Raw genomic sequence first — 23,279 nt, 5'->3', positions numbered from 1 at the left:
AAGGTAAAACAAGCTCATGAGGGTGGGTCCTAATCCAGTAAGACCGGTGACCATGTAAGAAGCGGAAATTTAGACACAGACATCCATAGAGGGGACGCTCCGTGTGAACATGAAGACAGCCATCTTCAAGCCAAGAAGAGAAGCTTCAGGAGAAATCCACCCTGCTGGCACTTTGAGCTCGGACGTCTAGCCTCCGGAACTGTGAGAAAATAAATTCCTATTGTTTAAGCCTCCCCGTCTGTGGTGTTTGCCCAGCCAGCCCTAGCACACTAATGCCAGGGGTAAGAGGAAGATGAGGAGAACGTGCTATCCCAGTGGACAAGAGATGAAGATGCTTCCAGTAAGGGAGGTTGTCCACATACTGAACAGGTGCTGGGAGATGAAGGAAGATGGACACATAGCATGTCCCCTGGAAGGACCTGGAGAGAACAGTCTCTGTGGAGTGTGGTCAGGCAAAAGCCAGATGTCCATGGGCTGAGAAGTTAGTAGGACTCCGACTGGCTGCCAGTGTACAATAACTTGTAAAACAAAGAATTTCCAAGAAATTGCGTTGTAAGCTGGGCATTGAGACATGACAATGGCTGCAGCACAATGTGGGGCTAAGGGAAGGTGTCAGAAAGTAGACTTGGGCATGTGAACAGTAATGGGTTAGAAGGGAGGAGGCTGGGGAGGCAGGAAAGAGAGGTGAGGTCTCAGAGAGGAGAGGGACAGGCCCGAAGGAGAGAAGGGTCTCGAGTAACAGGAAGGAGGTGGAGAGGATGGGCTGGATGGAGGTGGTGTGGGTTTGAGGATGGGAGGTTGAGGGGTGAGAGGCTAGCTTGCCTGGCCCCTTCAGATCCACCCTGCACCATTCTCCACCCGCTCTCTGTCCTGGGAGGCTGACTCGTATGGACTTGCCATCTGGCTCCTATGATTGGGAGGCCCCGGTGAAGGATTTGAGGAGAGTGGCGCTGGGGGATTCATTCCCCTGGACTCCCCCGCATCCTTGGGTCTCCCGCTACTGAAGGCCACAGCTCCTGTCTGGGGCCGTCCCCATCCATCTCTCCTCTCAGGTTCCGGTAACTGCCCCTGCCTCTTCAGGCCCCCAGGGCTGTGGGCCACTGTCCTTAGCCTAGGGGGACTACAACATCTCTTGTTGGGTTCCCAAAATTTGTGAATTGTTCCTTTATCCAACTCTCCCCAGACTGCCCCATTTGAAGAGACTCTTTGTTCCTGGCCCCCGATTGATATGAAGGTGTTCTCTTCCGGAGCTTCTCATGTCCCTCTGCAGATGGAAATAAGGTCCTCTGTTGAGGGTAAGCAGGAGAAACGGTTTGAGGAGAAGGGTGACCGCTTGAGATACCCCCTGTGGAGAACAGGAGTGGATTTATCAACAGGGGTGAGGCCTAAACTGAGGCTGGGACCTTGGACTTCAAGGGCGCCATCCAGCACGCTTGCTGTTGTCCTCACAGACTCAGCTGCAAGGGCAGATGGAGAAACAGGTTCAAGCAAATCTGTGACTTTGCCAGGCAGGTGCAACCAAGGAACAGTGGGACCAGGGGATGTGGGAGAGAGAACAGAGGGGCCCGCGGCCAGGAGCGCCCTGTGAGGAGGTCAAAGCGCGGATGTAAAAGAAAATTGAGTGAGTGTGTGGGGAGACCGTGTGGTCTGATGGGAAAGGACATCTGAACGTGTGATTTGAAGGAAGGCGTGATCCCAGGCTCTCCTAAGCCCTGAGAGTGGCCGTGAGGGGAGTAGGGGATGAGAGCCTGGGGCGCTGGGTGGGTTGTTCATGGAGACCCCCAGGTCTTGGGGAGACAAGAAGACCATAAGCTGGTGGCCATAGCCTGACAAATGAGGGGGTACGACTGGGACAGGCGGCACGCCCCGCCCACGTGCACCGCCGCACGCCCACACACACCCACACAGTCACACTCGCGCACACACGCCCACAGCCCTCCCAGACACTCCCAGACACCCTCACATGCACTCACCCTCACACACACCCCAGACAGCAGATGGGGCGCTCGGGTAATTGGTTAAACCTGTTCCCGATGTCTGGCTCCGCATTGGCAGCGCCTGTCTGACAGGAAAGCTGGCTGGGCCTGCACCACTCAGCCTGCTGGCCTCCCTGCCCCTCCCCCTGCATGGCTGCCCGGGAGCAGGGGCTCCAGCAGAGGCCTGCGGGCCCCCGCCTGGCTCCCTCCTGGGCAGAACCCAGTTCCCGAGGCAAGGGTTCCGTGAAGCCCCATGGGAAGCAATCACAGCACCCCTGAGGAGGAGTTGGTGAAAACCAAGTGCAGAGATGCTAAGAGCACAAGCCATGCAGCTACGGAGCTGTGGGGACTAATCTCGGAAAGTTCCACGGACGAGAGGAGTGTAAAGATCACTCCCTGAAGCTGAGGCACACGGCTTGGGCCCCGTGAGTTAAGAACAGCTGCCCCGTGTTCCCTCCACTTAAGCCACATGCAGCGTGGGGTTGTCTCGTCATCAGTACCTCAGCCGTCTGACTCTGCAGGCCCTGGGAGGCCAGCCCCGCGGAGAGGACCTGACACCGCCAGGCTCATTCTGGGGAAGCCTGGCCAAGCGGCCCCTGTGCACCCGTCCACCTGCAGGGCCCTGATCTCTAAGAGGAAGGAGCAGTCGAGGAGGGACGGGAGCATCATTCCTCGGCTTCTTCTCCCCTTCCCGGCTGCATCTGTGCCTCTTCGAGAGAAACTTTGGTTTGTTCCCTGGAGAGGGCCCAAAAACTCCCAAATTAGCAAACCTGGCAAGCCGGCAGCTCAGAAAATAGTTCATCCTGATTCCATGTTTTTCAGGCTCACAGAAGCCTTTATTAATGAAGTCACAACACCAATATTTACCGTCTGCAGGGAGAGGCACAACACGGGGGATGGATGGGAGTGCGGTGGGGACTCCCGCCCCGCCCCTCGCAGGCCCGGCCTAGGAAGATTGGCAGGTTTCCTTGGGTCCTTTCCAGCCCTTTATCTGGATGACAGGGGCTGCTCTGCTGTGATCCTCATGCACCCCCTCCCCCACCAAGCGAGAGAATCTTGAGAGGAGCAGCTCCCCCGTTCCTCTGCCCCCACCGGTGCCAAAAGGATGCCTCCCCTTCTCCGCCTCACCCCACCTGTGTGCACATGCTCCCCAGAGGTTATCCACCTGCTTGGCAGTGAGAGATGCACCCTGAGGTTAGGATTGTCAAGATGCGAGGAATGTGTTTCCTGGTGGATGGGATGGGGAGGGGCCTTGGGATGGAAGAGAGCCCTTTGGTTTCTAGCATTGACTGGACCCGAGTGAGATGCTGACAGTCCCAGCAAAAGGACCTTCTGTGCTTGGATCCCTGCATGTGCCCCAGGCAGCAAGTCTCCAGCATTGACGTCAACACCGATCAAGCCCCCAGCACATTCCAGGAGCCAAGAGAAACATAAGCAAAGGCACAGCACAGGCAAAACCCACGGCTCACTGGGGGATAGGGATGACACGGGCGAGACCGAAGCTGAGGGCACCAGGAGTGAGGTAGGTGAGGCCAAGGCTGGGAAAGAAGTGGGGGTGAGTGGGGGCTCAAGGAAGAGAACCCTAGCCATGAGGCCCCAGATGGAGGGCCCTCATCTCTGACATCCACACAAACCTCATTATGCCTACCACTCCTTCCCTTCCCTCTCCTCCCCACCCCCCAGGAGCCATGTACGCTGCTTCCCAAGGTAGAAGAAACCTTGGCCGTTTGCCAAGGTGGGCAATCCTGGAGGAGAACAGGTGGGGAGATGAGTCAGCTGTGAACGCGTTGGGTTCGAGGTGCCAGGGGGCCTGGAGTGCAGCAGATGGGGGCGGCTGGCTCCGTGGGTCTGCAGCTCGGCAGAGGTCGGCTGGAGGGAGCCTAGGGAGCCAGGAGAAGTCCTGGGCGTGGACATGAAGCCCCAGGTGGAGGGCACAGTGAAGAGGCAGGAGGCGCAAGGACTGGCCCCACAGTGGACAGGGGCGACGAGGCAAGGACGAGACGGGAGGACTCAGAGACACAGGTGACAGTGTCAGAGGCACCGGCATGAAGGCAGGGAGGGGTGTGGGAGTCGAGGAGGGAACGGCTGGAAGATCGGGGTGTAGGTGAAGCCAAACAGGAGGCAGCAGAGTTTGGCCCCCCAGGGGTGGTGGCAATTGGTGTTTGGTGATATCATCATCGTTAGCAGAGGGTTGGTGAGCACATGGGAGGTGAAGAAGTAGAGACAGGTCTGGATGTCATAGGGAAAGGTTGTTAGGAATACCGGTCTTGCTCTTTAGGATGAAGGAAACTTGACGTGTGACAGCAGGAAAGGGAAGTGGATGAGAGGAAGGGCAGGTGACCTAGAGCGCTCAGGCAGGCCCTGCCTTGCTGCTTCTTCCCGGCTAGAGGCCCTGCGTCCCTGGGGACAGGTTATAGGCTCAGCCTTACGCCCTGCCTTGGAAGCTTTCATCTGTACCGGGGGTGGGGAGGGGGGTTCTCCGGGGATGAGTGAGCGTTCCAGTGGGGCCAGAACCTGAGGCTGGGACGGTCAACTTCTGTGAATGGTGCCCTGCCCCCAGCTCCCAATATTCCTTTCTCCTTCTAGTTTCTCCTGAATTGGAGGAGCCGCCAGTCTCTCAGCACGCAGCAGTGGGCAAGTTCTGTCTCTCCCCTAAGCCACACGGGCCTGTTTCCCACTGCTCAACAAGCATGGGGAGACCTGAGCCTAGATGGCCTCCCTTAAGACACAGGGTAGTCCTTCCCCCTGTCTAGCCTCAGTTTCCCTTGCCCTATAGCTGGAGCTAGAGATCAGGGTAGACCACCAACAAAGGAGAAAAGTTAATGAGTTGAGTCTCCCAGGCCCCACCCCAGGCTCCCAGGCGCTGTACAAGCTTGCTCGGCCAGTCCCCACTGGTCCCCAGAGCCGGAATCCACCCCCCAGGCTCACAGGCTCTGGGGGCGGAGCTGGATGCCCGTGTCATTAAGAGAGAGACTTTTATTATTCCCATAGGGAAGGGAGGTACAAGGGGATCACTAAGAACTACAGCGGGTGCCTGGAAAATAAATTAAAACAGAAACGCATCAAAACAAACAGGAGATAAGAGAAGTGGAGAGTGGCTGGGAGGCTGCTGCGGCTGGCGGCCTGCTCAGGCAGGCGGGCTCTCTGAGGAGAAGGTGGAGGAGTCCCAGGCCTCAGCCGGCCCATTTCTTGTCCCTCTGTCAGTGGTGGCCCCAGGCTCCAAGCCCTGTGGGGCCGCGACTCAGGCCTCCCCGAAGCCTGGCGGGGGAGCGGCCAGAGTCCAGCTGGGCCCACCCGGGGGCCTGGCCAGCAGCGAGCAGATGCTCTGCCCTCACGGATCCGTGGCTGCCCACCCTAGTCATTGGAGGTGACATCGATGTCCTCCCCGTTGGCCTGCTTCGTGGCAATGCGCCACCGGTTGATGTGGTGGGAGCCCTTCTTCTTCTGCTCAGACTCGGGCCCCTCTTCCTCCAGCTTCTGCCGCTTGTACTTTGTCCTCCGGTTCTGGAACCACACCTTCACCTGGGCCAGGGAGGGAGGGGCAGAAGTAAGAAACACCCAGGAGGCCCCCAAGCGGCCACTGGGATCTCAGCACCCAGGCTGAGCTGGGAGCCAGGTGGGGAAACCAGGGCCAGGGTCCTCTCCTCTGGCCAGGTGCCACCTGCTGGGTCTGAAAGACTACGCTTCCAGAAGTGAACGAGGTCGGGCAGGGAGAGGGCACAGTGGGCCGAGAGGGGCCATCTTCCAGTCCCTCTCACAGAGGGAAGGGAGCATCACGGAGCTGCCAAGCATCCTGTAGCCGCAGCACGGTAGAGAGGAGGCGTCCAGGCTCTGGAGACCAGCAGACCTGGGTCCCTACCCGTTTCTAGAGAAGAAATAATAATCGCTCTTTCCCACGGTTGAGGTAAACAGTAAGTAGGCGAACGTGTGAAAAGCCATCGCATGAGTCCTGGTAAGCGCCCTGTGGGCCTGATGTGCCCCCCTCACCCCCGGCCACCCTACGATCTTTGCAGCACAAAGAGGCAGAGTGGACATGGCTACATAACCAGGAGGTGATGTCCACACCAAGAGCGGTGCCTGGGATAGCCAGAGCACGCCTAGGGTCACAGACCCTGCCACTCAAATTTCCAACTCATACACCGTCTAGGTCAGTCAGTTTCTCCAGGGGACCCTGTGAGCAATGTCAGGTGGGATTCCCTCCCTCCCACATCAGAGGTTGAACTGGGCAGGTAGGAAGGCTGGTCCGTCAGGGGGGTAGCTACTCAGGGTAGTCTGAAACCCACCAATGAGGCCTCCTCCTTCTTAGACATAGGGGTGTCTGCAGTCCCAAGTAGGGCAGTGCTCTAAACTTCCTGTCCCCAAAGTGCTGGCCTCTGCAGCCCATTCAAATATGGAAACAGGTTACATAGGAGAAATCGCAGGGTGCAGAAGTGAGCTCCTCTTTAAACAGAGAGGGCTCCCCACTTCTGTGTCAGGCAGTGAGAGTCCTGACAAGGGGAGGGTTCAAAAGCAGACAAGTGTCTTCTGTGGTGGGTCGTGGGGGCTTGGAGGGACAGGTCAATAATGCTAAGCTCACCGCCTCCAGGAAGCCTCCCCAGATTTAGCCGTATCTCTCATCACCCCTCACTTCTCCCACCTCCCCCAGCATTTGCTCAGTGTCCAGGATACAGCCTTTAACATCCTCTCGTGCATGATTAAGGAGGCCGATCCCAGCTCCCTAACTAGACTTAGCGTTCGAGGACTGTGGAGGAAGCCTCACTCAGTCTATCAACTCCTCCTGACCTTGCAGTTCTTTACTTGGCCTTGCAGAGCCAGGCCATCCCCCCAACCCCACCCTCAGGTGGGTGACAGTGGGCCTGGGTGCTGATCCTTTGCTAAGTTCCTTCCCCACTCTGGGTTTAAGCCCCTCATCCACAGGAGAGAGGTTTTCTGGGGCCTTTGCAGCTCCAGGGCATCTCCTGGGCTTTTGCTCCAGAAGGTCCCTGGGGAAGGTGACACAGAGATGGCAGGGTTACGAGACAGGGATGGTTTCCTAAAAATGACAGCTCGTTTACAAAGCCAGTAGGTTGCTGCCGGCTATCGCTGGGTGACCCATGGTGTCCTTGGCAGTGGTGAGTGGGAAGTCCTGTGTGTGTGGAGTGATGGTGAGCACCTGGGTGTTGGCAGCGGCGGGGACTGCTGAGGGAAGATCCTTGAGCCCTGGGTGGTGCCAGGGGCAGTACTCAGAAGGCGACCCAGTGCAGCTGCTAGTCCCTGAGAAAGGCGGAAAAGCTAGGCAGTGGCAGCCAAAAGCAGGCCTGCATCGGGGCCCAGGGAGCAGCTTCCTGCCCAGGACGTTCTGATCTTCGCACTTTCCAGACACTACCTCCCTTCATGGAGCCGACGCAATCCAAGGCTTCCCCTAATAGAACCTCCCCCCCAGGGTCCGCCCTGCCCTTTAATTTTAGAGCACTGGGTGGGGGTGGGGCAGCCACCAGGGCCAGGAAGAAATGAGGCACATGGATGGTGTAAGAGGAAAATCTTCTTCCCTCGTCTCTAAGGCAGGGTGCAAACCCATCGCCTGCATGTCTCACCTCAAACAGACAAGGGAAAATTGGTAGACACTTCGGGTGCAAGACTTCTAGATCCCATAACCACCTTTCCTTGGGTACAGGGCGGGCTGGGCCCTGGGTGGTTCTCGGCACAACCGCGTCGGGCCCCTGCCTGGCCCCCACCACCTGCTAGAGCCCACGGACACTACAACAGCCAGCAGGTGGGTGAGCGCCTGTGCAAGGCACGTGCGTGACTCAGGCCTGGATGTGGGGCTGGAGTGGCATTCCTGAGAGCCCAAGGGGCTGGCTGAGGGCTAGGCGCGCCCAGCTTAGTGATGGGGCGATCTGGGGAAACTCTGGGCAACACCGGGACAGCCGGCCCCTTTCTGCACCTTCTCTCTCCCACACACTCCGAGTCTCCTTTCAGGATGGAGACTAGTCTGTAGTGGGATGGACTCAGCCTGCCACCCTTGCCCCACAACGCTGACCCAAAGAAGGAAAGTTTCCGATGGTGGAGCTCCGGGCGCAGGCTATGTTTTCAGGCCAGGGCCAGCTTTCCAGGCATACCCAAATGCAAGGTAATCCTGAATATTTTCTCCATTTAAACGACCGGGGTCAAGGAGGCAGCTTTCTAGAAACAGGGAGGTAAACTGTCTCCCTAGGCAGACTGGCTATCTTGTGAACAGCCTTAGGCTGAGTGACCAGATGCTGTTTACAAAGACTGTAATAACAGGGGGATGCTTATGACTTAATAATATCAGTGAAAAGGGCGGGATGCAGTTTGGGCACAGTGTGATCACAACCATGGGAAAACAAAATCTATGCATGGGGGAAAAGACTAGAAGGAAATGTACATAAAGTGTGGGTGACATTGCTTTCTTCTTTCCACTTTTCTGTCTTTAATGTATTACTGATAACAATTAATAGTTCTTTTTTACTGAGAAAAAAGAAAAAGAATTGGGCTCTGAGTGTAGTCGGAGGCAAGAGTGACACCCCATCACCTCTGTAACCCAGCAGGGCAATCTGGGGTCGCCCAAGAGCCCTTTCCCTGGAGGACAGAGGCCCTAGAAAGGAGCCAGGTCATACAGTGTGGCTCCCAGCTCTGTGGGAGCTAGTGTTACGAGGCTGGGTCTGTTCTGCGCCTGCCTCCCCACCATTCCCGCACACTAGCCCCTGCAGGCACAGTTGGGATGTTGGCTGAGGAACCCCTCCCCCATCTCCGACTCCTCTGGGTTTGGAGAGAGCTTCCTTGTGGTCTCCCAAGTCCCTGCCTCACTGAGTGTCTCAGTTTTGCAGAGAAGCTAGTTCCTTCCAAGCTTCTCCACTTTTGCCTGAGTTATCCCCCCTGGGGTACTCTTACTCAGCCTTCAAAACCCTGCCCAGATGCTCCTGGGCTGGACCTGCCCCACTGCCTGTCTGTGCTCCCTTAGTCATTTTCCCTGTCCTGCAACAGTGACCCGAACAGTGCGTTCATTTATTTGCCCGAACCTCTGTCTCCTCGTCAGGCTGTCAGAACCTGGAGAACCAAAGTGGTGTAGTAGTCCACGCTAGAGTCCCCGTGGGCACGTTCCAGTCTGTTCAGCAAGTTGGGCACAGGTGGAGTGACTTGGCACTGCGCTAGTGGCAAGAGGTGCCTAGGTGAGAACTGGAGAGCCCAAGAAAATCAATGGTGGAGGGTTTGGGAAGTGCAATTGCTGGAGAGATGGGGTTCTTTTTAGGCATAGTTCAGTGGACACTTCTACGACAGGGTCAATTCTTAATTCTCCATGTGGTGGATTAGATGAACCACTCCTACGGAGAATCTGGGGGAGGGAGGGAGACCTATTGTTGGGAGGCACAAGGGTCAGCATGAGTGAAACAGAATGAGGAAGGTGCTGTGGATGAATGAATGAGCACATGCATGCATTAATGTATGAGAGGACTGACTGCTGTATGTATACACTGATGAATGAAGGTGTGCATGTATTAACGAGCAAGTGAATGGACAAAGAAACTAACATGCAAGCAAACTACAGCTCCAGCCAATTATTTCAGACTTTACTTTTGAATAACCTATTTGAATGACCCAGATTTGGATCCCTTTGTTTCCACTGGTCCCCAACTTTAGCCCATCCCAAATGGAAGAGTCTGTGGCTCCTGCCTGCATACTTTCAGGAGAATACTTGTCCTCAAGGAGTTCAAACACCCTATCAAGGTAATACCCCTCTCTGCTGGGGATCCATTTCCTATTATCTGATCATATGAGTTACTCCCACTTTCAGGGTCAAGCCCAATGCCATGCTATGCCCACCAAATGAGGCCACCTCTGACTCCACATCAGCCATAGCCCAACTCATCCTAAGCCTTCTTGTCTCCTCCTCTGCCAGCCCATCACGGCTGCGTGCCCTCACTCTCAGACAGACAGTACAGTCGGCTGCCTCCTCAGGATGAGGCCCTAGGGAACCACTCCAGTCTCCCTTACTTCCCCTGCCCTGTCCTGCCTCCCACTGGACTCTAGAACTTGACTGATGCAGACATTCTTGGAGAAGAGCCAAGACTTGGAGAAGGGGTGAGTCCGTCTCAGAACCAACAGTGAGCTAGCAACAAAGGCCTCGTGACCATTCCCTAAAATTCAAGTCATTTGGATATCTCCTTCTCATCCATCCCCTAAAAAGCAGTTTTTCAGAGCAGGAATGGACCCCAAGAAGTCTCCTTACCAGTACCCCTGGAGAAAAAACCCATAGGCAGGTAACCATACACTCCTTCCTTCTAAGACCTCCCCACCTGTTCTTGGGCCCAAGATGGTGGCAGACTTGACGGCTCCTGCTCCATCTTTCCACCCACTTCAAACCCTCCCCTTCCTTCCCACCGACCTAGAATCCTCTGCATCCCTCCAAGCTTTCTGGGCCTGAGGTCTTCTGGGAACTTCCACCTAAGCAGGTCTCCCCTCACTTCCCTTAGCCCACAGCTGTGACTTCAGGAAGACTCCAGTCACTCATTGTGCATGTTCCGCAAGCGTGCACACTTTACATTGTGCCCCCATCACTGAATGAGGAATCCTCAAGGCTAAGGACTGCATTTCCGCACCCCTTTCCCTCACAGCTCAACTGAGCTCAAAGCCAGAGAAGGTGAAGAAACACCTGCTAAACTGTTCAGAGCAGGAGGGGCAGCTGGAAACACTGACCAATTGATCAGCCTGAAGCAACGAACTGCTTTCTCTCATTCCCCATGAAACTAACGTGCCGCCCCCACGCATGCACGTAAGAACCCGAGCTGCATTCTACGCCGTGTGCACATATGATATCACCTGGCCTTCGGGCATCAATCACACTGCCTGTACGTGCCCCACATTGTAGGACATACATGCTACACACACTCAACACACACACACACACTCACTTCCACGCACAGCTCTGATCTGACCCAAGTCTGGGTCTGCCCCACCAGGACCGAAGCTTGGATGGGCATCATGCAGTCATCTGGGTTGGACTCTGAGGCTGCACCAGAGCAGTGAGGAGCAAGTAATCAGAGCCAGAAAAGAGAACTAGCCCTTTCCCGGAAAGACTCCCTCCGCTTCCTGGATTGACCCGCGGCCAGCCCAACATAAATACCCAACTCTCAACCAAACATAGAAACCTGCCCCAACAAAGAAGTTCGGGTTACCCACCTCCCCACACTCGGTACTAAAGCTGTGAGCGTGCAGAGCCCCCTGAGTCCTGGATTAAGACCCACACACGGATTTCCTTAACCCCACCAGGAGTTTTATCCATCAACTGGTGGATAAAACTAGATCATCTAAAGTAAAGTGCAAGGGAAAAATAGAAAACAGAGGGACAGGGAGGGGTCAGTGACTACAGAAAGCAAGGGAGATGACTGATAGGGTTAACACATGGGTATGTGTACAATCAAAAGAGATTTGCCTATTCGTTCAATACATGTTTATGGAGCATCGACTGCTTGCTGGTCGCTGAGCTGGACCCTAGGGTATAGAGAGAGAAGCAGGAAGGCTTGACCTCTGGTTCCCAAAGCTGACCTGTTGTTCATCAGAATCACCGAGAAAGCTGTTTTAAAAACATTTCCTGGATCCTATCCCGGAACTCCTAAGAGAAGCTCCTGAATGGGGCCTGGGGATCTGTACTTTAGGATTTCCTTGCGAGATCGACCTAGTCAGTCTACCGAGTGACATTTGGACATGGTAGATAATTTCACAGCAACAAAGTCCTATGCATATTATGATATATGGGAGATGTACTGTGAGCTCTGAGAACTTGGAGGAAGCATTATAGAGAAACACAGAGAAGTAGAATATAGATGAGCCAGAAACTCAGGACTGAAAAGAACCACAGAGTTCATTTCATTAAATCTTACAGATACAGCAACGGAGGCTCAGAAGGAAGACAAAGGCAGAGCTGAGGACATGGTAGGTAAGCACTAGCAGGCGTATGAATATGCTGGCAGTAGCTGACTAGATCCATAGACATGGAAGCTTGAGATGAATGGTAGATACACAGAAGATAAAACAGAAGAGATGATAAGGAAATAATCAACAGTTGGGTAAATGAGAGTTATTGTTAGGAAGGAGAAGAATGTAATTAATAGAAAATTGGAAATATAAATTACCCAGCTTTGGAGAGGCAGTTTAATGAGATCAGACAGAAGTACATGGCTAGATACAAAACAGCTCTCTGTGCAGGATGGATTGGAGAGCTCCAAGAGACAAATGTAGATACTGACAGTAGAAATAGATGGCAGGGGGCTGATGGCAGAGACTGATGCTTGACAAATAGCCAATAGTTGGAAATGACAGGTAGGCTTGCCTGGTAAATACTGAAAGATGGATAATTAGTTAAGTAGATAGCCTAAGTCCAAATGATAAGTTACAAGAGGGACAGAAAGACAGCTATGATGATGAAGGAGGCCAGATATGGCAGAAGAAACACTAGACTAAGTCAGGAAGCCCAGGTTAGGGGCTTACTATAACACTAACTTGATATATACTACTTTAAACAGAGGGAAGGGAAGGATGGGGGATGAGAATTAATATTATTTGAGTTCCTATTAGGTGCCTTTAATCCTTAAACAATCTATTTTCCAGATGAGAAAAATCAGAGCTCAGAGAGGTTGAGTAACTGGCACAAGGTCACACAGCCAATTAGCATGGAGGCAGATAATGAAATCCAACCTGCCTGCCTAGGGAGCTCTGCTCAGTCCATCTTTCTACCTTAGAGTCCTCACCTGAAAAGGCGAGCCTCTGCAAGAGGTTTCTCAGGCTCAAACCTCCCATAGTTCTATGGGGTTTTTTGTTCCATATGCTAAAACCAGCTCATCGATAGGCAGAACAAGATTAGACATGAGTTTTGATAGTTAAGCTGGATATACTCTATTATTCTGTCGGGTTTTGTTTTAAATATGTTTGAAGGTGTTGGGAGGAAACAGGCAGCTAGATTCGGTTTGAAAGAAAGTTAATTAAAAATGCTCTCACTGAGCTAAAAAATTGAAAGTTTAAAAACAATGACATTATTTCAACAAGTGTTCATCTGTGGGTGGGAAGATTGTAAACCATTTTGTTTTCTTACACTTCTGCAATTAAAATTTAATAATACTTTTTAAATAATGTTAACTATAAACACCATTCTTAAATTGACCCGTTGTTTTAGACAACAATTTTAAAACACTGTTTGCCAGGAGGGAACGGTGGTATTATTTTATTAACTTGGTTTTTTAGCATGTATTTCTTTAAAACATTTTCAAAATGAACTCTGTTGTTTTGTAAGCTTTATCTCTGCAGTTAGAACAGCCCAACTAGCAAATCTGAAAAAGCACGGGTCCTCCAGTGGAGACGAGAGCAATGTGTGATTAAATGGGGCATCAGACAGATAAGACGTCTTGACAATAGAAACCAAAATAGGACACGAGGACCAGCGAGTGACGTCTGCCAGGGGAGCTGGGGAGGCACTTAGGGTCTGGACTCCCCCACTGAGCCCCCTTCCTATCTTCACTACTCCGGAGACCCGGACTGCCCCCTTCCCCCAGACGCCTCTTTCCGGGACTAGAATGGAAGGCAGCAGGGGCCAGACCAACAAGAAAGGGGAGAGGGTGATAGAAAGCCATCAGGGCGGGAGCTGGTGGGCCAGCAGGCGGACCTCTCTTATTTGCACATCTGGGAGTTGTGAGGGGTGGAAGGGAGTAAGGTCTCCCGGGGCCGTCCAGACACTGCAATCTGCCTCCAGGGCAGCAGCCAGCCCTTACAGCACGTGGTGCTCCCGGGGACCAAGAGCTGAGGCGGTTCTTCCAGGCAGCATTTATTTATGGCAAAGTCTTTACTTACAATAAACCCAAATCTGCCTCCCTATGACTCCAATCTAGTTCTTAAAATTTTTCTTTTCTTAATTCTCAATTACAAAAATACTACGCGGTTACTGTAATTTCACCCAGTTCAAAACCTCCCCAGCGCCATTTGGGGAGTTTGTTCCTTCCCCAGCTCAACAGCCCTTCAGGTGTTTGAAGACAGTCCCTGAGTCCCAGAATCTACTTTTCCACCGTTCCCAGGTTCCTCACACGTCTGCGCCCCCAAACACACACCAGTTTCCAGAGCCCTACCAGCCTGCCTGCGCAGAGATCAGCGCCACCCTCGGACCCAAGCAGGGCTGGTCCCTTCTTGGCTAATTCCTCTGCTTCTGATGTTTATAGCCTGAGGACACGTGGGCTTTCTCCCCACACCACATCCACTGGTGGGCAGCCGAGGCCTCCGCCAACTCTGCCCATGAACAGCAGCAAAGCCGGTGCGGGGAAAGGCCCGGGCCTCCCACAAAACCGTGAGCACCCCAGAGGAGTGGCGGGAGAAGAGCCTCAGTAGCCACAGGGCTGAGACGGCTCCAGGGGACACTGGGACAGCTCGGGAGTGACTGCGGCGTGGGGTCCACGCCCTGCCTGCTCCTGAGAACCTGGCACCTCCCATGGGCTTTGAGAGCAGGCTGGGTTGTGGTTTGATTCCAACCTCCTGGTGGGTCCTTAGTGCTTGACAGAAGTCCTGCGGCCTCCGCGAGGCTAAACGCAGCGGCAGGGAAGGGGCTCTAAGAGACAGGCTTTGCGGGAAGGCCGCGGGGGAGGGTGGCTTTTGGAACTGGGTGGGACGGGGCTCCGGGGAAGGCGAGGGGGAGGTGAGACTCGGGCCCCTCCTGTCCCCCCCACCTCCACCTGGGCTCGCGGGCCGAGCGCGGGCCGGCGGGGTGATTATTACCTGCGTCTCCGAGAGGCTGAGGCTGCCGGCCAGCTGCTTCCGCTCGGCGCCCACCACGTAGTGGTTCTTCTCGAAGGCGCGCTCCAGCCGCAGGAGCTGCGAGGGCGAGAAGGCCGTGCGGATCCGCTTGGGCTTGCGCGCGAAGGGGCCGTGCAGAAGCAGCCCGTCCTGGGGCACGTCGCTCGCTGCGGCCGCGCCGCCGACGGCAACACAGCAGGTACAGACAGAGAGAAGGGGCGCCGTGAGCCTGCAGCCCGGCCGCCGGGCCGCCCGCGGAAGCCGGCCAAACCCGGCCCTCTGGCCCCGCTCGCAAACGCCCTGGGCGCTCCGTTACCCTCTGCAATCCTTGACCCTCGCCCCCACTTCTCCCCTTTCCCTTGCGCCGCCCCTTCCTTAAGTCCACTCCTCTCTCCTCCCCCAACACTTCCCTAGGGCTCGAGAGCTACCCGGTCGGTCGTGGGAGGCGTGGAAGAGCAGAGTAGAGGATCACTCTTTGGGCCAGCAGGAGGGCCCAGGCCCAGCGAGGCGCAAGCCGGCCCAAATCCACAGCGCCTGGAGCCTTGGAAGAGGCCCGGGGGTGGGATAAGTCCCTTAGCTCTCTTTGTCCCCTGGCCCTGTCCTATCTCCCTCAAAAAGCGCCAAGAGTAGGCAGAGGGCTGAGTGTCAGGAAGGGGAACAGTGAGGCTGCTAAGCACCCTAGTGCCAAACACATTTTCAGGAACTAGAAGGGACCCAAGGCACTCTCTTTTCACACCTGTTAAACCACGCTTGCAGCTAAATGCTCAGGCTGCTAGCCCTTTGAAAATTCCTGCCAACAGGCCCAGGCTCTACCTTGCAAGTGGTAAAAATAGGCCGGCTGCTAGGTCAATGTCCAGGCAACACCTGAAGATCTAAGGTCAGGCTTCTTCCTCCCCCCTTCCCCACCTCTGTCCCCCAGGCCTTCAGGTAAAGCCCCCCCTCCACTCCTACTGCTCTCTGGTGGGAAAAGGCCTTGCTTCATCCCTGAATAGTCCCGTGCTAAAGAAACACGTGTATAAATATCTAGATGTCATCTTTCTCTCTAATATATATAGATATAGATATATTGGTTTCTGCATGGGCGTGTGTAAATATATGCTCCAGCCTCCCTACTGTCTTTTTCTCCCATCTACCGTACAGGATTTTCAAACAGTGTGATTGTCCCTTGGCAAATGTTGGCCATCATGGGAACTCAGCTCCTACATGCAGGAGGAGGGGCTGACACTGGGTTGGACGAGTCCTGGGTGGTGAGGTCAGGAACTACAAAAGCCAAAATAAGCTTCCACCCACAGCCCCATGCTCAATAAACCCCCCACTAGGCCTTCACACAATCTCTGGCTTGGTCGCCCATGCTCTCAGACTTGAAACAGGCCCTGACATCACCCGTGGATTCTCATGCAGTGGCACTTATCAGTACCCCTGACCCACTGACAACGAAGAGTCCTAGATGGAATGTTTTCACACAGTTAGCTGTTGAGATTGACTGATCCAATTAATTTCTTCAGAAATGGCCCCCTGGTTTTACCCAGTTTGACCCGTTGTTTTGTTTAAGGCAATTGTTTGGATCTCAGTTGGGATCTCCCGTCTCTGCAAATACTTCTGTAAGTGAAGTAAGGGCACATAACTGAGACACTATTGCTAAAACTCTCCAGGTAACTGTTCATGTCCCTCTGCTGGTGGAAACTGACTGGCATTACTTTCTCCACGTCCTTGGGCTTTGGACGCTTACACAGGTGAACTTTATTGCTGGGGTTTTCTCTGGAACAAGGTTGCTAGAGGGGAGATAAAGTCCCCTGACAATCACTTTTCCATTTCAAGTGGCTGGATCTGTGCAGCTACAAAAGGAGTGGCATCACATCACAGGGAGATGGAGGGGGACACTGTGCCCAGTGTAAGGACACAATGCCCTTCAAGGTGGAGGCAGGCCCAGGGCTGTTAGGCCTGACTGAAGGAAGTTTAACTGCTGGTGGTGGAGGGAATAGATGATCAAGGAGCTGGTCTGACAGAGAGGGACAAGAAGGAATGAAAGGAAGAGCCTGGTCTGAGTAGGAATAAGAACTCAAGTCTTAAATGGGTACCTGTGTGATAGGCCAGGGAAAGGTGGGAGAGGTGGGTGGGAAGGAAACATTTCTTGCTGATGTTGAAATGCTTCAAAAAACGGCATTGTTCTGAGCCTGGGTGAAGCCCCAACAGTGGTTTTTCCTCTGGACAAGTGAGCTGGACAGGGAGAAGGCCTCGCTCATCCCAGAGTTCCCGGAGTTAGCCTCAGCAGCTCAACTGGCCCAGGCTGGTCAAAAGTGAGGTGGCAGCCTGGAGAGACCCTGTAGATGGGAGTGCACTGGGGTGCAGGGGTGTCAAGGACAGTCTGTGGCTGAGAAAGCAGGACTGCTGCCTGCCTCGGTGTGTAGGATTTGATGGCTGTTCTGTAATTCTGGGAGCGTGTGTTGGTCATTGACATGGTGGGGTTCTCTGTGTTTGTCTTTATAAACCCAAAGTGGAGGATGGAAGCAACAAGCTTCTGTCCTTCTGACATACACACATCCCTTTGCCTCAAGTCTGGCTTATTTTAGGAAAAGCTAGGTTGCTTGGTTTACTGTCATGTCCTGTTGGGGCAGATAGAATGTGTCCTCCAGTCTATGTCCACATGTACGGGCAGAAACATAGGGGTCCTTCTGACCCAACCGCGAAGAACCAAGGGACAGGAAAATTACTCAAGACACTGAAAAGTAATGACAGATTGGATTTCAAAAGAAGCAAGGCTTTTTCCTGTTAAGAAAGAGGGGGTTTAGTGCAAAACTATCCAGACAAACTGATCAATAGCTCTATGTCTCTGTAGGGACAGAGTGATGCCTTAGGTGTCTATGTTCCTGGGCCCCACTCATTATGGGTAGGGGGTCTCAATGATCCCCAGCACAGCTTCAGTTTCCCTTCTCTGGACCACAAGAGCAGAACAAGCTTGGGGCTGGGGCCAGTGTGGCCTGTTTCCACGCAGAGGTTCTGGCCTGTGCCAGTGGGCTGTCAGTTTGAGACAAGGAGAGGTGGAAGTGGAAGGAGGGTGACTTAGCCTTCCCTGGAGCCAGGTGGAATTGAACCCCACCCCGTTTTCCTCCATCCTCTCAGTGCAGGCCCTTTCAGGGCAAAGACTGGCAGTAGAGACTCCCAGGACTGAGGTGGCCCGAGCTGGGAGCTAGGGATCCAAAGTGCCGCGGCGGGCCGCCGCACTCCCTGCTGGAGAGGCGGTGGTCGGCGGGGGGCTCCCGACCGGCGGGCTGGGCGGAGGAGCCTGGGGCGACGAGTGGGAGAGGCCGGCCAAGCTGCGGAGATAACCTCATTCCCCCTCCTCCTGCCGGAACAAAGGCGCCCTTTGAAGCACCGGCCCATTACCAACGCGGATCCGGGAGGGTTGGGTCTTCCCAGGCCCCTTCCAGACGCTGTTCCCGGTCTGGAAAGTTCCTGAGTCCGAGAAATAGCACCGTAGTCCGGCCAATTCCCGGTCTCCGCCGGCTCCTCCCCTTCAGGCCTCGAAGGCCACCGGCTTCAGGATCCCGCCGCCTGATCCAGACCATGCCGCGTGGGCTCCTCCTCTTCCACCGTCTGGCTCAGCGGAGAAGCCGCTTCCCCGCGCGCCTGCCCGCGCTGCCGGAGGGCGCTGCGCACGGAGCGCAGACATGTTCCTTTTCGTCCGTGTAGGGTTTCGTTTCTTGCATTAAAACGGGGCTGAAATGAGCATCGCAGAGACCCGGTTCTCTAGAAAACGCGGCGCCGGAGGGCCTGGGACGGCTCGGCCCGCGGCCCCGAGGCCCCGCTGGGACCGCAAGGCTCACAGCTGCCGGGGTGCGCACTGGTCCGCGGCGACGAAGACCGGACCCAAAGCCGAAACGTCTCAGGGTCGGAAAAGTCTTTCCGTGTCCAACGGATTTCCGCGTTGGCCACGCGTGGCTCCATCTCCGCGTCCAGACACGGTTCTTGAGAGAAAAATCCAACCGTTTTTGCAACTCGACAACGTGCCCGCCGGGACTGATGGCTCAGGGAGCCGCGGCAATTTCTAAGAAGGTTTTTCGGAGAATTCATCTGGCCGCTCTTGGCTGGGAATGCTCAGAGCCGGAGCCGGATCTGTCTCGAGGTGTCCCCGGCCCTCGGCGCTCTGCGCCCGCGGGGACGAGGCCAGAGGCGGGAAAAGCAGCGAGGAGGGCGTGGGGCGCCGGGTCCGAAGCCGAGGGCCCCGCCAGGGAGGCCACCCCCTGATGAGCAGATACCACAGGGCTTAGGACCGGCTCTGCCCTCTCCTCAGAGCCCCTGTCCCTGCACCAGCCTCCTAACCACAGGTCCCTCTGCTGCCCTGGCACGACGGTTCAAAAATAGCCTCCACTCTCAGATCCACCCATGGGTGCCAAGTTTTGAGACCCAGGCCGGGCTGGGCCCAAGGAGCGCCGAGGTGGTTTACTCAGTTTTGAATAAAACTTCATTCATTTTTAGCGGCAAACAATTATTGTAATTGACAGGTTTCATACCCAAAGCGGCTGACACCATAGGCTCCCTCCCCTCACCCCATGATTTGGGCAAATCTTTGAAATCGCAGGGGAGACAGGTCTGCCCACAAAAATTCTTGTTCAAGTAATTACATTCTTTTATATTGTGGGATCTGCTGGGTCCGTATCTACTGGTCAGATGGGACTAAGTGAATTCACAAATTGGACCAGGAAAGCGGCTTTCCATGAAACAGTTCAGCAGCTATAGCCAAAGCTTCCAAAGATCATTTTTCTTCTGTTATCTAAATAGTGGTACCAAGCATCTGGTTTATTTTGACTGTGTAGACCGCGATTTATCCTCAGATTAGGTTGGCAGCCGAAGCTCTAGCCATATCCTTTTCATTTGTTTCACTAAAAGCCGGGTTACCTAGCTCTGAGTCATGGAACCTAAAAAGGCTGAGGTCCAGTCCCGTCTACACTAACAAAATAAAACTGGAAACTAAAGCAATTACTGCACAAATTAAGGCCATTCTTTAAAAAGAAAAAAAAAAGAAAAGAGAAACAAACTTTAACAAATTCAAGGAAGAAAACGAACTCCAACAAATGCAACTCTCTTTCCTTTGGGAAAGTCAGATAATTGAAACGTGTGTGTGCGTTTGTAAGGCCAGTGGGGGATCTTCATTAGAGAACCCATTGCCCAGTGAAGACGTGGGAGCTCGGCTAGCCAACAACCTTAAAAGCCCTCTGCCCCCGCCCCCTGCCTGGGAGGACGGCCGTCGGTCCCGCCGCAGCCGGGTGGGCTCCCAGAGTCGGCACAAGACGAAGGAAGCCGGTTGTTATTGCAACCCTTCCCGACCGTGGGTCCGAAAGGCACTTGTGACTTGAAGAAGTCGGGTTGAGGTTGCTGAGAAACACCCCAAGACAGTAGAGCACTCCACACTGAACATTAACTCTCCAGTTTGCCCTCCCTGCTGCCCCTTCTTTCCGCAGACCCGGGGCACGCGGGTGGACTTTGCCCAGCTCGGACGCGCCGGCGAGGGCGGATATCTGGGAATTGGTGGTGGATGTGCGAGCGAAGGGTCCCAGGTCCGGCCCTGGCAGAGGGAGGGGGCGGCGGGCGCTCTCTGGGCTGGGACTGCCTCAGCCCGGAGAGAGTCTGGCAGGCCGCGGGGAGGATCAGGAGAGGCTCCAAGGATGCGCCCGGGCTTGGCGTCCGAAACTGCACCGTTTCTGGGAAAGCCTGGAGGTCCCAAACTGCCTCTCTGGGAGGGAACCCAACGCCGCAGAAGCGAGTGGATCCGGCGCGGCTCTTCCCGGTTTGGAAATCGGCCTCTGCGGACCCCACAGCCTTGTTTCAACAACTTCTGAACAGCCCGAACGCCCCCGAGCCTCCCCCGCGCCACGGCAGCGCCGGCGCCGACCGGCCGCCTAAGCGGGCACAGCATGGGCACTCACCCTGGAAGCGGTGGCCGAAGAAGCGGTTCCGCAGGACCCAGGGATAGAAGTGCAGAGGGTCCCGGTGCTGGGCGCCGAAGAAGGAGTGCGGGGGCTGCAGCGGGGAGGCGCCCAGCTGGTGCGCCGGGTGCACGGTCAGCGCGGGGTGGTTCATGGCCTCGGGGAACACAAGCTCGGGCCCACCGTACAGCGAGCGACCGGCGCCCGCGGCGGCGGCGGCGGCGGCGGCGGCGGGGAAGCCGCTCACGAAGGCCGCCTCGGCCGCGCCGGGGTGAGGGTAATTGAGCGCGGTGGGCCGGAGTGGCTCCTCCGAGGCGGCCGCCGCCAGGGGATGGGAGCCGGCGCCCCCGCCGCCAGTGCCCCCGCCGGTGCCGCCGTCCTTGGCTACCAAGGACTCGATGGTAAAGCCGCGCTTGGCTGTGGGCTGGAACATGGTCGCGGTCGCCAGAGCCGAGCGAGGCAGCCGGGCTCTGGGGAGCGCTCCGCGTCCTGGCGCCGCCGCCGTGCGGGGTGTGCACCCAGCCAGGCACATGCACACACACCAGCACCCCTCACCTCCCCCGCCCGCCCGCCCGCGCTCAGACCCTGCCGGCGAGCCAGCCGCGGAAAGGCGAGGGGCGTGAGAGCGAGCGAACGCGGAGTCGGGCCACCGCGCGCAGCTAGGCTCGCCGGCCTCTGGGGCCGAGAGGGCAGCTCCCGGCGCGGGCACTGGCGCGGGTTCGGTGCGATGCTGCGAGCTGCTTCTACGGCCTGGGGGCTGAGCCCGGCCCCCTCCCTCCCGAGTCCAGCCAGGACAGACCCCCGCCCCTGGTCCTCCCAGCACTGCCCAGCACAGCCTCGGCCGCTGCGCTGCGAGGCGCGAGTTAGCCGGCACCTGCCCCGCGCTCGCCCATTGGCCGCCGCTCACCTGCCCCAAGGTGGGGGGCGGGGCGGGGCGGGGCGAGGGACGACGGGTGGGGAAGGAGCCAGCAGTTGGAGGCAAAAAGCGGACTGGAGCCTCCGCTGGGCTATCTAGGCCTCCCCCCACCCCCCATCCGCCCCTCTCCACAGGCTTCTCTTCGCGTCTCTGCCCTTTTAGCTGAGCCTGGCGACCGCCCTAACGGTCTTAGCCCACGCGGGAGCCGAAGAAGGTGTCCGAGGGGCCTGGGGCTTGGGAAAAACTCCTACCCAACTTCCCGATGTATAACTCAGTTGAACCCTCTCCAGTTCATCCTGGGATGTCGTTTCAGTTCTCAGGCAACTTGGATCCGAGTGGAGGGAGGATGTTTTTTGCCCAATAAATACGTCCTCCGATAACCAGGTCCTTGGTCCCCTGGCCTCCGGGACCTTCCCGCTCACCCACTGGCCGTCTCCTGGGCCGCGGTCTGAAAGCCGCGGCCTTGTTCGTGAGGTTTCGCGTTTTCTGAGTGTTGCGGGGGACAGCTCCAGAAAGGGGGCGCCCAATTCTTTTCACAAGGGGCAAGGCCCGGGACAGCGCGAGAGGAGCCGCCCGAGTGGTCACTTTGCAGACCTCAAGCCGCAAATCCGGGTTCGGAAGCACCTCCTTGGCACAGCCCCGGCGGCCGCGCTCTGCTCGCTCCGGGTCGGCGGGCCTCAGCACAGGACGATCTGCAGCTTTCCTCGCCTTCTCTGGTCGTGGGGCTCAGGTGCAGGCGGGCCGGGCCAGGCCCCGGCCTCGGGCCTTTAACTTGGAGCTGGCCCGAGCAGGTCGACCCTGTCTCCAAGAATACACACCGGCCGTCCCGGGAACGCAGCGGCCGCCTGGCCTCCCCTGACCCTCACCTTCCACCTGCGACCGCGGAGCAGCGGACGACTCTGCTCCGTCAGGTTTCCATTTCTTGCAATAATTTCCTGGGGGTGAGAGGGTGAGGAGAACCAGTACTCCGCAAACTTTTTCGCCCGGGGCCTTCCAGGCCGCAGGAAGCACCGCACCCAGCTGGGCGGTGATGGGGAGGCTGGGACCCAGACCCTGCGAGCGCACTGCAAGGAGGGGACCGCAGCGCGCTCCGCTTCCTCGCGGCCGCCGGGGTCAGTCGGGGCGGCCCAGCCGCGGCAGGGTGAGCAGATCTGGGCCGGGCCTGCCCGCGCCCTAAGGCCAGGGGTTCCTCGTGCAGCGTGACTCTGCAGGGACTCCAGGCCGGGTCTTGGGAGTGGCCCGCCTGAGCGCCGGGAGCCCTGGTCCGGGAGAGCGCTTCGGGCGCCCTTGTCGCCACAAAGCGGGTTAAAGTCTATTTTCCACTCGACTGCTCCGAAAAGCCCCCGCGCGCCGACGCCGTTCCGGCCCCCTTGGGCGAGGTGGGGAGGGGGCGGCGAGAGGGGGGAGGTGAGGCGACCGCACCCTGCAGCCCTTCGCGTCCGGGGCAGCCCAGGGCTGAGCGCTGCAGAGCAGCGGCAGAAACGCCTGCGGAAGGAATTGTTACCGAATCCGCGGCGAGCGCCTGTGCCTCTTTTGCGACCTCTCCGGCTCTTTCTGGCTCTCTATACTCGTCTCTCTCTCCGGTTTCCGTCTCAGGCTATCTATCCTCCTCCCTGTCTCGCTGCTCCACCCCCCACCCCGACTTTTCATGTATTTCTTCTCCCTCCTCCTTCGCTCCAGCCTCAGTCCTGGAAA

General features: G+C 56.3%; 1 protein-coding gene across 1 annotated transcript; it reads right to left on the bottom strand.

Annotated features, from left to right (window-relative positions):
* Nucleotides 1–4,934: 4,934 nt before the first annotated feature.
* EMX1 (empty spiracles homeobox 1) lies at nucleotides 4,935–23,078 on the bottom strand. The gene is made up of 3 exons (XM_045788266.2): nucleotides 20,669–23,078; nucleotides 14,727–14,911; nucleotides 4,935–5,498 (listed from the first exon to the last, which is right to left on the bottom strand). The coding sequence occupies exons 1-3, from the start codon at nucleotides 21,198–21,200 to the stop codon at nucleotides 5,331–5,333; spliced, it is 885 nt and encodes a 294-aa protein (XP_045644222.1). The 5' UTR covers nucleotides 21,201–23,078; the 3' UTR covers nucleotides 4,935–5,330.
* Nucleotides 23,079–23,279: the final 201 nt, after the last annotated feature.

Source organism: Ursus americanus, chromosome 7 (genome assembly GCF_024610735.1).
Source record: "Ursus americanus isolate L20-20 chromosome 7, mUrsAme1.1.p, whole genome shotgun sequence".
Classification (NCBI taxonomy): Eukaryota; Metazoa; Chordata; class Mammalia; order Carnivora; family Ursidae; genus Ursus; species Ursus americanus.
This window is presented reverse-complemented; position numbering and strand designations above follow the sequence as displayed.

What these genes read in the sequence shown, in the direction of transcription:
- EMX1 (XM_045788266.2), bottom strand. Translation starts at nt 21,200, where the DNA reads ATGTGCCTGGCTGGGTGCACACCCCGCACGGCGGCGGCGCCAGGACGC. An exon ending in CTTCGGCCACCGCTTCCAGG is followed by an intron (nt 14,912 to 20,668) that starts GTGAGTGCCCAT and finishes GCGCGGCCGCAG; the next exon opens with CGAGCGACGTGCCCCAGGAC. An exon ending in TCAGCCTCTCGGAGACGCAG is followed by an intron (nt 5,499 to 14,726) that starts GTAATAATCACC and finishes TCCCTGGCCCAG; the next exon opens with GTGAAGGTGTGGTTCCAGAA.